Here is a 13,020-nt window from a genome sequence, read left to right on the forward strand (position 1 = left end):
GCTGTTAGCCCTTTTAACTTTTTAAGTGCAATGAAAAAGAAAAGGAAAATTAAGCCATTGACTACCGCCCAAGTGATGAGAATTTGTGAGGTAAGGCTTAAACTATGTCCATGATTCGATTGGATTCCTCCAATGTAACCAAAAAATACAAAAATTTAAACTCTTGCCAAAATGCAATTGCAATGAAATTGTGTTGAAAAAAAAGTCCATCAGGCATGCAGAAAAACCGAGCAATTTAAAACCAAACAAAAAACACAACAGAAACTCAAGCTGACTGATACAAGGAATCGTTTCAAATCAAATATGAAGCGTCATTTCTCTAAATACGGTCATACAACAATATCCTCCACATAAGTGATGCTAAAACATCCTTGAAATCAGAAGGGGTCAACTAAAACAAGCTGACGACTCCTCACCAGTTCTACCTTAGATTCAGGGGAAATTCCTACAAAACCATTGATCAGCACCTACAGCATTCAAATTCCCCTGCAATCCGTTTCCAAGCTGGCTGCAAGAAGCCATGCCTACCGTTGCTGGAAGAAGTCAAAAAATTATAGCAAATCCTGTGTCCATTGGGTTGTAACTTGTAAGGTTGCTATCTCTTTATTCCAACTTATGTAGAGTCTGGTTTTTTCTCACGTTGAACAGCTCGTGGGACAAATGTCAAGCCCCGAGCATGCCGACGACCAAAGCTGATGGATGAGGGGCTGGAGTCTGAAGTGCTTAATTTGGAGACGGCAGAAACAAGGCCATCAATGGTTTCATTTTCTACTTCCATACTAGATGCATCTGCCTTCTTAACAATAGCTTGTTTACGTTGGCTTTTCTGCCTCTGTTTTTTGGAAGGATGCACCTTCTTGAAAAACTCAAATGAAGTGGGGAATTTATGCTTGTCCACCAGATGCTGTTGCCGACTTTTATAGTTCTTGAACTTCAAATCACAGCCGTATACAAGGCATTCATACTGTTGCAGACAAAACATCCAAACCAAAGTAAAATAACTAAACCAGTACATGTTCAATAACAAGATGGAAAAACATTGCATTCCTTGAATTAGGATCATCCCTTCAGAATTTGAAAACAAGAAAGCATATGTATAAATAAGATGTCTTCTAGCAAAAACCATGAACTTTTACAAATACCAGATCAATTATCCATGCTTCAGTATAATCCCAGTTTGTACTTGCACTTGATTTTTTGAAGGGTAATGATGTTAAGTTGATAATCAAGTCGTATATCAGTGGAATTCAAGCTTGATCCCAGCAAACATGAAGCAACTTCTATGGTAATGATGTTAAGTTGAAGGGTAAGGATGTTAAGTTGTTGATCAAGTCATTATCAGTGAAATTGCAAGCTTGATCCCAGCTTAGCACCCAGAAAGGTAGAAAAGAAAAAAGCATGAAATGACTTGTATGGTCATGCTAGGGCTTTTTTCCTGCTTCACACAAAACCCTAACATTTTAAAAATATGATGATTATATAAAAATGAAAGAGGAACTGTCACAAAAAATGTCAAATGATCACCCTCAGTCAGAAAATGCCAACATAGAAGAAAATGAAGAGTAATACCATGGCATAGCCCCGTGCAACTTTGGCCTGAAAGAAAGAATCATGTGCTTCAGATACATGTATACTTAGCAACCGTGATGTCGGGAAGACTCTAGAGCACACAGAACAAGATGCAGTGTGGCGCGCATTATAATGATCTTCAAAGTCCTCCAAGGAAGTCATGCGAGCACCACAACCAACAATGGGACAGAAAACACCCCTGCACACACATCACATTAAGCCTTCAAAGCTACATCTCTTCAGTCCGTACTTGCAGTTGACAAACAAAAGTGCATTTTATTATCACTGTATAAAAATTTCATGTTATCAATACCTGCCTTCCTCATCAGTCATATTCCGAAGCTGAAGCTTTTCATCTTCAGTTAAATCCAGTGCAACCTGCGCAATTTTACAGAAAATTGATTAAGGAACAAGCAACCAAAATACAAATTCAAATTCATTTGAGCAAAATTTTGAAATTCCAAATGTGTTTGATGCTTAAAAACCTAGTTCAAATTCAGTCTAAAGATGGGCACGGATTGTTTAATAACATCAGAATTGATGAGATTTACAACAAATAAGAAGTTGAGAGGTCACGCCAGAAAGAAAGGAAAGAAAAAGACAACAGAAGGAAACGAAAAGAACCTGTTTGGCGAGGAGTTCCCTTTCGATGTTGCCAGATGCAAAAAAAGGAGATTCAGGACCAAACTTTCGACGGAAAGGTTTCCAATGCGGAAACCCTAATTGTCCTCCTTCAACATCCATCGCCATGGCCTCGTGCTACACTGTTTCCTCTTCCTGCTGTACTGTCAGCGACCCTCACGGAACGTTTAACTCCTTCTAGTACGTACAATGTGTACGAAATTTGGGCCTAACACTGGCCCATATACAAATCATTGTTTTCAAACTGATAATGGGCCTGTTTGCATTTCTCTTATGCGCTGTTTCTCTGGCCTTTTCGCCTTTTTCTTAATTAAAGTATTTTCGACAAAAAAAGTTCATTTTATTTAAATATTGTACAAAATGCATAAATTTTGAAAATTACATGTCTTGACAATGTGTCAAAAATTTGGGTTATTGAAGTTTTTTTTCAACATCAATTCATGTGCATATGATCGATTGTCAATCGTTGATATATGTGAATTATTCAAATTTATAAATAATTAATTATGCATGTGAATCATGTGTGAATAATTGTCGTTAACGAATGAATTGGTCTCGAGAGATTATTATTCTCCAATGATGACAATGGGTCTGGACCTCTTGACATTTCAATTGGATGACTGCAAGGAATCAATAAAAGCATTGGGGGTTTCATGCATTTCTTTGATTTTTAAGTGATGAGTCAATCAGTTTGCAAAGCAATTAATATGATTATAAAAAGAGTTGGTAGAGAATCGAGAGATCATACTGTCTTTTATAATAATTTCCCATACATATCTAAATGCTCTATTTATGCCAACTAGCTAGGGCGTGATATTAATTAACATTTTCTCTGTTGTTAAATGTTGATAAATTGATAATAGTTGTTTAGACATATAGGCAAAAGAATTAAAAGACTTGTTTATAGTATATGGTAGAATTTCTTCTCCACACGCCATTGCAAATTTCAAAATCTGAATATGAAATGAAAGTCGCCTTAGAGTTGTGCAAGCTTACGTTGGATGTGGGGTTTGTTATTTTGTCATTTTCATTTCAAAGCAGTAAGTAATGACAAAAGGGTAAGGGAGTTGCTGCATTGCGAGGGCCGCCCATCCACGCGTTCTAATTGTTTGTCAAAAATAAGAACAAATTCAACCAAACTGATCAAAGAAACATATATAAAATAATAAGAAACCAGGTGCTTGATGCATGTTTCTGAATTTGACTTGAAGGGTTCAACAAAATTAAGGTTTATCAGAGCAGTAAGAGGCTTGTAAGCCGTCGGATCATAACCATGATCAAGTGAAGATAATGACAATATGTACCACATCATTTCACGTCTCAATGAATATGGTTGCATTTTCAAAAGACGAATTAGCATGCAAGAGTCATACTAATTATGGAAATGACAGCTAAAAAGTGTGATAAAGGAGGCTACATATATATGTGATTCATAGATGGCTAGCTTTACAAGACAATGACCTATACCCTACACCCTAGAAGACTAAAAGAGGCCAATTATAGGGTATGGTTACTACCTACTAGAACATTGATTAAAGTCTTGGACTTGAACGCTTGGACCAAGTATGCATGACTAGATCTTAATTATCTATCAAATTAACTAATATATATGGTTTGGAGGTCACCATTGTCTTTCTCATGATCAATTCTCTGGGTATCCTCTATATATAAGAGTCATAGATGGAATACACGCAGAGAGAGACAGAAAGGCTAGAGCAGGAAATGGAGGTATGGAGAAGCTTGTGGTTGGTTTTAGTTTGGATGGTGATTATGCAGGGGAAGGGATCAGAGGGACAATTAGTAGAAAACTTCTATAGCTCAAGTTGTCCAAACGTTGAATCCATAGTGAAGCAGGCTGTCTCCACAAAATTTAGCCAAACCTTTACAACAGCTCCAGCAACTCTAAGACTATTTTTCCATGACTGCTTTGTTGAGGTAGGTTGCATTGCATATTTGCATGCATTAAGTATATGCATGGTGTTTGAAATGTTATAGAACAAGATCATTTTCTTTGGTTGATCAATTTGCAATTGCAGGGATGTGATGCCTCCATCATGATTGCTTCACCAAATGGGGACGCAGAGAAGGATTTTTCGGATAATCTGTCATTAGCAGGAGATGGGTTTGACACCGTAATCAAGGCAAAGCAAGCAGTTGAAGCACAATGCCCTTCTGTTGTCTCTTGTGCTGACATTTTGGCTCTTGCTACCCGCGATGTTGTAGTCCTTGTAAGTACCAGTACGGCAGTACCTAAACTTATTAGATTAATTGAAAGGCATGCAAGTTTCCATTTGAAAGCAAAATTATACTCATATGTTCCCTAAATTGAATTTGTCTCTCAGGCGGGAGGCCCTGCATTCAACGTAGAATTGGGACGTCGGGATGGACTCGTCTCACAAGCCTCTCGTGTCGCTGGGAATTTGCCAGAACCATCCTTTGATCTGAACCAACTCAACACAATGTTTGCCAAACACAATCTTACCCAAACTGATGTCATTGCATTGTCCGGGGCACATACCTTGGGCTTTTCACACTGCAACCGCTTTGCAAACCGCCTCTACTCATTTTCATCATCCTCTCCTGTGGACCCTTCTTTGGATCCTGAATATGCCAAGCAGTTGATGTCAGCCTGCCCCAAAGTTGTAGACCCCAGCATAGCCATCGACATGGACCCTCAAACCACACGAACATTTGACAATGCATATTATCAAAACTTGGTTGCAGGGAAGGGCTTGCTCACTTCGGATGAGGTTCTTTTCTCTGACTCTGCATCTCAGCCTACTGTCATTGATTTTGCCAACAACCCTGGTGACTTCAATGGAGCTTTCATCACTGCCATGAGGAAGCTTGGGAGGGTCGGCGTTAAGACTGGTAAACAAGGGGAGATAAGGACAGACTGCACCACCTTCAATTCATGATCAATCTGATGATAGCTAGCTAGGATCCATCTTGGTATATAACTATAAGGGTTAAGAAGCAGATGATATTGTGGTGTGAAATAATAGTCTCCAATGAAGAATTCATTTCTCAATAATATAAAACAATTTTTACGACCATGGGATTCATTAATTGGAAAGTATAGGTAGGAATGGCTGCAAACCTACAATATATATCTGTTTACAATTAAATTTTGTGGACTATTGAATTTTACTCTTAAAAAAGACAGCTTCTGAACTACTACTATGTGTTCTAAACCAGCAAGAATATCATTGCAACAACGGTAGAGAAAACTGTAAATATCTGAAAATCTAAAGCAAAGAAACTCAGGCAAAACAATACAAGTGATAATTGTTCTATTCATTCATGGAGAATTGTGGACACAAATGACTAGGAAATACAAAAAATTTCAATGTCAACTGAATTTCCAGATTCAGTACAACATTCTAACACTTATTTTTGGAATGATACATTATAACACTTGAAAAGACAATCTTACACAACCAAAGGTAGCACTGAATTGGCACACCAATGGGAGGGAAAACCTTGGTGCCTGGTTTTGACCCTCGAGAGTTCTGGAGAATGCGTGCTTGCCTCCATCACCCTTAATATGTTTACATAAATACAGAAAAATTCTACACAACCTCAGACAAAGTATACAGATATCAAAACAATTTGGACGAAGTGCAGCTCAGAAAATCCAGGATGATTTGGATGACATCCTCTGATTACGAAAGCCCAGATGGACGGGATTTTCCATAGAGGTGGGCATATACAACCTTAGTTCGATGCACCAGAATCATGCTTAAAACAAATGCAACAATGCAGAATCCAGACATAATTACCGAAGTCAAGAAAAAGCATATAGCACCATTGCACTTTGGTGCATCCATTCCAGGCAGGCCTTGTAAAATTGATCCTGAACTCAGGTGATGGTGGTGATGAGCTTGCTTCTCTGCTTCACGGTCATATATTGTGCTAGCAATTAGACCAGAAAAGAGCAACCCACCAGCAGGGTTTGCTATTGTGAGGAAATTGTACAAAGCCCCAAACTTTTTCAAGCCAAACAATTCAGAGGCAGCAGCTGGCACAATTGCCCAATGAGCCCCATAGCCTAACCCAATCAAGATGGTAGCAATGTACATTGCCCCAGGCCATCCAAAAGCAACGAAGATATGCCCAACTGCCATAATGAGTTGTGCCACAGCCATTGCTACCGGTCTTGGATAAGCATAGTCCCTATTGAATATAAAGTGATGGATGATAAGTCGCAAGACCAAATTTTAGTAATATTTATTTAACATCTAGATGAGAATGTAGACAGTTCATACCTCACAATAATCTCAGAGAAGTAACCGCCCCCAACGCGACCAAGAAAGTTCCAAATGCTGACCATGGATACAAATATATGTGTATTATCATAACCTAGAGACTGGCTGATCTGACCCATGTTATCAATCACTGTCAAACCAGATCCTGAACCCAAGAGAAGTGAGAAAAAGATGAGCCAAAAGTCTGCTTTAATCAAAGCTTGTGTCAAGGTGAAGTCCTCCCCTCTATGCGGACCCCTCCTCCTCTTAACCCTCACTGCTCCTTCTGCAGCTGCTTGGAATAGTTTTGCTTGCAAGTGGGCAATTCGTTTTTGCCTTTCTGATGCTGGAAGCAAGTCTACACCCTTAGGCTTCTCATCTTCTACCTCACTGAATATTACCTCATTAGCATCTGGTTCAGATTTGCCAGGTTCTTGTTTCTGTGGCCCAGGTAGGAGTGCCTCTTCTTCTAGAGCTCTTGGCTCTGAGAAAAAACTCAATGAAATAGGAATCACAATGGGAATCAAGATGAGGATAAACAAAACCACTGTAAAAATAGTGATCACAGTGCGGCTCAGACCAATTAGATCTTCAACTAGCATGACCCCCATCAAATAAGCAGCTAACAGGAGGCACACACTATATATAAACGTGAAGCTCATTGCATCAGTTGGCCGGACTTGTCTGTGACCTCCAACTGGTCTGATAATAAACATTAAAGTAATAATCACCATTGCTGGACCAACTGCAACCATGAAAATCAAAGATGCTTGATCTGGGGAATAAATCATCGCATATATCTGGGTCATAATTGCACCGCCCAACCCAGCAAAGCCCTTAAGAATTCCAACCACAGGACCCCGACTTTTTGGGAAGTTTTGCACACAAGAGACCAAAGCAGCTGTATTGAAGTAGGTCTCACCATTTGTTCCCACAAATATAAGAATGCACATCTGCAAAATTGTAATTGTTAAAGATTTAACCAAGGCAAGATGAATAAAGTAAGAATGAATAATTTCATAGTCTACTAAAAGAACGCATGCATCACTCCCCATTGCAAATCATTTTGTTTGGATTGTTTGTAAATTTGTTATGAACAGCGTTACCCTCTCATGAACAAGGTTTAGCAAATTTTGTTATTAAAACATAAGTAGCACAAGAAATGCTATATCTCAGTAGACAATACAAATGGAAAGTTTTGAGAAAATAAATACAAAAAATTAAGGAAGAAAAATACATCATGGACAAAAAAAAAAGAGCAACTTCAAAAAGTTCATTTCAAAAGCCTTTACGCTTTGCTTGGATCGATTCAGAAAAAGTAGAAGAAAATTGCAGAAATGCTGACACCAGGACCCTGATTTCTTAAGGAATTTTCTCTCCATTTTCTTTACCTCTCCCAGGATCCAAACAGAGCCTTAAACAGACTGTATATTCATTTCTTCAATTCAGTGTTTGTGAATGTGACCACTCAGGAAAATTACTGAAAAGTAAAAATGGCATGGTGAAAGGCAAAAGGATGATCCTTTTCCCAAGGAAAAATAACATTGAACTCAGTTTTATCAACTCAAACCAAAGATACCAGAACCAATATCCATTTCCAAAAAAAAAAAAAAAAACGATCCATATCGATATCTTCATTCTTCATATATCATTCAATCAGCATATCCATGAATTGAGTAAATAATCAAATAAAATTGATGAGAAACCAAATACATAGTGAAACTAGATCCATGGACAACAAAACAATTTTCTATTTTAAGAGAAAATCAAGCATCAGAAAAGAAAAGATCAAAGTCTGTGTTTGATACTCACAGCCCACAAAGGCAAAACAGGAGCTCGACCAGTAACAATAAGCCAAACCCAGCCATAGCCTACAAAATTCTTCAAAGCACCAATGAGCAGTGCAGCCCACAAGGGCAAGACCTCGCACAAGGTCCCAGCCAAGAACCCGACACTGTCCCCAAGGTCCTTAGCCACACCCAACCTGGCAATCTGCCTCTGATTATAGTTCAAAGAGCTCTTAATCACCGGTGATATGCTCCCAAATAGGTACCCAATACCCGCACACGATTGCACCCACATTGCAGCCACAAAAACCAGCCATCTGTTGTAAAAGAACAGCCTGAACTTCTCCTGCATCCGACCCATTAATGCCCACAAGCTCTATTTGGGATTGGGCTGTGTTATTGGAATTCGGAAAAAAGATATTTTTCACAATGTGATTATGTTGCCTTTTTTTGGTTTTTATATATACTGTGAAGCAGATAGGTACAGACTGCAGAGAAAGGTAGGCTGGTGATGATGGTGATGTGCTGGATCGGGTCACCGATCGTGGACCAGTGAGTCAGTGACAGGGTTTTTGGGCACGACATGGTATAAAATAAGCATTTGGTGTTCAAGATATTTACGGAAATGGCACTGACGCACCGCGACTGTGACTCCGTGAGTGTTAGTTGGAGGCGGCGTCTGGTAACTGTAGAAGAAAATTTGGCAGCGAATTGAAGGAACATAATAATTACTACAAGCGCAACAATGGTCGTCTCCTTAGTCTTTATTAGTTTATTAGACATTTTGATGGTCGACTGCTTCCTTGCCATGCTCATCAATCATCAATCATCAATCATCATTCATCGTTCCCTTTCGAGTTTTTTCTTCTTTATTCTTGCCTTCTTCGTCATTATTAATTACTTACCCGTTAATTAATTAAATTCAACAGTAGAAAAAGTAATACTAGGAGACTAACTTTTGATATCACTTTTGGATATCACATGATGTGCCTACTTAGATCGCAACGGCAATGCCACATCATTTAATGTGGCTCATTTCAATCTTTTATTTATTTTTCAATACAATTATTAGCACAAGAACAGTTCTATCATTTAGGTTAGGGATAATTTGAAGAAAAAGACTCCAACTTGTATGTCGAAGTCAAATTAAGACTTTTTTTTTAAAGGTGCATTCGTTAGTACTAAAAATTCACTTAAAGGTCAAATAAGGATCTTCCGTCGATTTAATGCAAACGTCCGTTACTTTTAAGGGTAAAATTGTCACTTCACATACTATTAAAAATAATTATAAAATTTATAATATTAATTATTAAAAAATAGGAAAAAAAAATATGTATATCCTCCCTTCCTCACTCTGGCAGCCCTCTACCCCGACCTCCCTCACTCTGGCAGGCTCTTCGCGTCGGCCACCCTCTTTCTCTCTCTCTACCTGGTGTTCCAGATCGGTGGCTTCGAAGAGGCGGGGCTGGGGCTGAGGTGGGTCTTGGGGGGTGGGAAGGGGTTGGTCGAGGCTGGGTAGGGGAGGGAGGAGGGTCGTGATTGGGTCTGGGGGGGAGGGGTGGCTGCGGGAGGGAGGGGCTGGGTGGCTGGGTAAGGGGAGCTGGGTTGGGTATGGGTGGGGCGAGGCGAGGCTGCGGGAAAGAGGAGCTAGGGGAAGGGGTGGCTGCGAGAGGGAGGGGCTAGGTGGAGGTGGAGGTGGAAGAGGGTGGCGACAGGGCTGGGGTGGGTGCGGAGGGGAAAGAATGCGACTGGGCTGGGCTGGGTCTGGGTGGGGCAAGGCTGAGGGTGGAGGAGGGAGGGTTTGCTCCTTGGTCCACCCTTTTTTTTTCCTTTCAATTTGTTTTTTTTTCTGTTTTAGTTTGTTTCTAATTTTGTTATTTTTCTTCTTTTAGTTAGTTTTTTATTTTTTATTAATACTTTTTTTTTAGATTTTTTTTATAAATATTTTAATAGTGAGAAATGTCAATTTTGTCCTTGAAAATTGATCACATGCATGGCACATGATCAATTTTTGACAAAAAGTGTAATAGATTTGACAGAAGACCCTTAATTGAGGCTTAAGTGATTTATTAGATTTAACAGATACACTTTTGAAGGAGAAGTCATGATCTGGTTCTGACACTTAAGTTGAAGTTTTTTTCCTAAAATTAACCCTTTAGGTTATAACTGAAACATTTGAGCACCACTATCTCGGCCACAATACAACTTAGAACATGGATCCCATAACACAAAATCTCACTTTTGTTACTGTCATGGTTGTATGATTGTATCTTTGAATTCCAATAGTAAAAGAAAAACCAACACAATATAGTCTTTGAATTTGTAATATGCATATCAAATTGAAAGTTGAGTAATATCAAGAAATGACTGTAAAATGAAAATTTTGTGTGTATGACAATCACATAGTCACACATAACTTACCTCTCATAACATATATAATCTCATCATAAAAAGAGTATTTGATTTTCATACCATAATTTTTCCAAGAATAATGTTTTTCACAATTATAATATTTTTGAATCCAAAGTAGGACTTTTAAAGGTTGTCTTTACAATACATGAAAGTACTTCGATATTTAATTTTTATGCATCCCCAACCACATGCGAGGTCCAAAGAAAAGCACATGCAATCAGCATTAATTAGAAACAAACACATAAGATCTATACGATATCATTGTTCTTCAGTTCTTATTTCTTAACCTCTTATGAGTTATGAGGTGTTTATAAAGCATAATCACATTCATCAAATAGAACAAAAGAAGTACCCCACGTTTGAAAATCTGTTCATGTTTATAAAGTGAAGAATATTGGATTCAAAATTGTTAAAAAGAAAAAAAAAATCAAAAACCGATTTATAAAAACATTACATGAAGTGCTCAACCCCATGTGTGAAGTAGTTTGTCGTGTTTCCCATTAAGTAGGATAAAGGTCACGCGAAATGTGCGGTCGGTGGCCTACTGGGCTACTGTCCTCAAACTTAAATTAACCTATAAAGAAAAGACATAGATGTCGTCTTCCCAATGATGATTCAAGGACCAGAAGGCAAAAGGTGGCTTGGTTTCCCCCATATTTTTTGTTCAATTAATTTTCTGCTGGATTGGTATCTTTGGTTATTTAAGATTTCACCAATCTTGCAGCTGTTGTCTTTTTCCCTCATATTAATAAATGGGCAATGCTTGGGTCACCCGAGGGTACCTGCCGGTCACCTCATCTTAGGATCAGAATTGTTTATTGTTTAAATCACTTATTAAAAATTATATACGTAAAAAATTAACTCAATTGAAACTCGTTTAGTTATATAACTGTTGTCAAATAAATAAAATAAATAGACGATTTGGTCATGAAACCACTATTTAAATACAGATTATCCATTTATTCAATAACAATTATATAACTAAATGATTGTCGATTGAGTTAATTTTTTACATAAATAATTTTTAATAAGTGATTTAAAAAAATAAACGGTTCTTATCCTAAGCTTGCACTTCCGAATAAGCATTTTTTGGAGTGTGGGTGTATATGGAGAGCACCCCTAGAGTGACCCAAGTATTGTCCTTAGAGCATCTACAGTGGTGAGGTTCATTTCAATTTTATTACAATAAATTAAACTAAAGGTAAAAGAATGACTTGCAGTGGTAGAGTTCATTTCAAATTGGGGATCAATAGTTTTTTTCTGAGATAAACAATATAAACTCTGAAGTGAAATTCATTTAAATAAGCTGGCCTACTATGTGAAAAAGTATATATCTATAGCCTCTCATATGTTGACACATAGACTACATTATATTTCTTTGTCTCTCATCTTAAATTTTTGAACTGAATTATTGAATAACCACTACAATTAAAACTGCAGTTTAGTTCAATAGGTGCCAAAACAATTCACAAAATTGAACTAAACTATTGAACAACCACTACAAATGATCTTCATATATACCACGTTTTGCTCGTAGATCTAATAAATGGTTGGGCTACAAACTGGGAATTAGGAACCAATTGTCTTACAGCTCCAAACATCACAAGACTCACGCTAGGCGGCTAGGGTGTAGTTTAGATTCGAAAATCCAATTTCGGCTGATTTTAATTTTTAATTTTCCAATTTTAAAAGGTCTAAATTATATCCAAAATCTGAAATGACCAAATCGGAATTCCAATTTGAAATTTTCGATTTATTTGAAATTTATATTAATATTATATATTTCTAATTTGTTTGATCTATATATTTCATTGTTTTTTATTTATTTTAAACATATAAATTCATAATATGCTGAAAAATAACACTAATACTATACATATAATTATATGTATGTAAGATATAAATATTTGTGTATTCTATAAAAATATATGCTAATAAACACATACGCATATATATCTTATTTCTAATCTGATCTGATCGAAACTTCGAAACACACACTTAAATCAAACCGAAGAGAGAAAAAAAAAAAATTGAAGGAAACACGTATCGACTATCAAAACATCAAAGGAAATTTCATTAAATAGAATGGTTATTTTGGCCAAAAAGAAGAATGTTTAATTAAAGATATCTACACATGAGGTAACAGCAACGTCGATATGTCCGAGTGGTTAAGGAGACAGACTTGAAATCTGTTGGGCTTCGCCCGCGCAGGTTCGAACCCTGCTGTCGACGATTTGTGAATCTTTTTTTGGATATATATAGCATATGTTCAATCCTACAGGCCTACGGCCCACCTCTCTTTTAATGGACTGTAGTGGAGGGCAAGAGAGGGCTTTTTTCTTTTTTGCTTAAAATTTCCATAG

At 37.5% G+C, this 13,020-nt stretch overlaps 3 protein-coding genes and 1 non-coding gene across 4 annotated transcripts; 2 read left to right on the top strand and 2 right to left on the bottom strand.

The window, feature by feature from the left end:
* Window positions 1-271: 271 nt before the first annotated feature.
* LOC147288945 (nucleic acid binding / zinc ion binding protein) lies at window positions 272-2,368 on the bottom strand. The gene is made up of 4 exons (XM_086241997.1): window positions 2,194-2,368; window positions 1,883-1,947; window positions 1,570-1,768; window positions 272-964 (listed from the first exon to the last, which is right to left on the bottom strand). The coding sequence occupies exons 1-4, from the start codon at window positions 2,317-2,319 to the stop codon at window positions 614-616; spliced, it is 741 nt and encodes a 246-aa protein (XP_086098123.1). The 5' UTR covers window positions 2,320-2,368; the 3' UTR covers window positions 272-613.
* A 1,565-nt stretch (window positions 2,369-3,933) lies between these two features.
* Window positions 3,934-5,247, top strand: LOC147288946 (Peroxidase superfamily protein). The gene is made up of 3 exons (XM_086239730.1): window positions 3,934-4,146; window positions 4,248-4,439; window positions 4,554-5,247. The coding sequence occupies exons 1-3, from the start codon at window positions 3,934-3,936 to the stop codon at window positions 5,127-5,129; spliced, it is 981 nt and encodes a 326-aa protein (XP_086095856.1). The 3' UTR covers window positions 5,130-5,247.
* Window positions 5,248-5,491: 244 nt separating this feature from the next.
* On the bottom strand, window positions 5,492-8,662 carry LOC147288947 (Major facilitator superfamily protein). Its single transcript, XM_086240650.1, has 3 exons — window positions 8,271-8,662; window positions 6,480-7,411; window positions 5,492-6,387 (listed from the first exon to the last, which is right to left on the bottom strand). Exons 1-3 carry the CDS (start codon window positions 8,604-8,606, stop codon window positions 5,877-5,879), a joined length of 1,779 nt encoding a protein of 592 aa, XP_086096776.1. The 5' UTR covers window positions 8,607-8,662; the 3' UTR covers window positions 5,492-5,876.
* Window positions 8,663-12,807: 4,145 nt separating this feature from the next.
* TRNAS-UGA (transfer RNA serine (anticodon UGA)) lies at window positions 12,808-12,889 on the top strand. The gene has a single exon. It is a non-coding gene; the product is annotated as a tRNA-Ser (tRNA).
* Window positions 12,890-13,020: the final 131 nt, after the last annotated feature.

Source organism: Dryas octopetala, chromosome 4, assembly GCF_963921425.1.
Source record: "Dryas octopetala chromosome 4, drDryOcto1.1, whole genome shotgun sequence".
NCBI lineage: Eukaryota > Viridiplantae > Streptophyta > Magnoliopsida > Rosales > Rosaceae > Dryas > Dryas octopetala.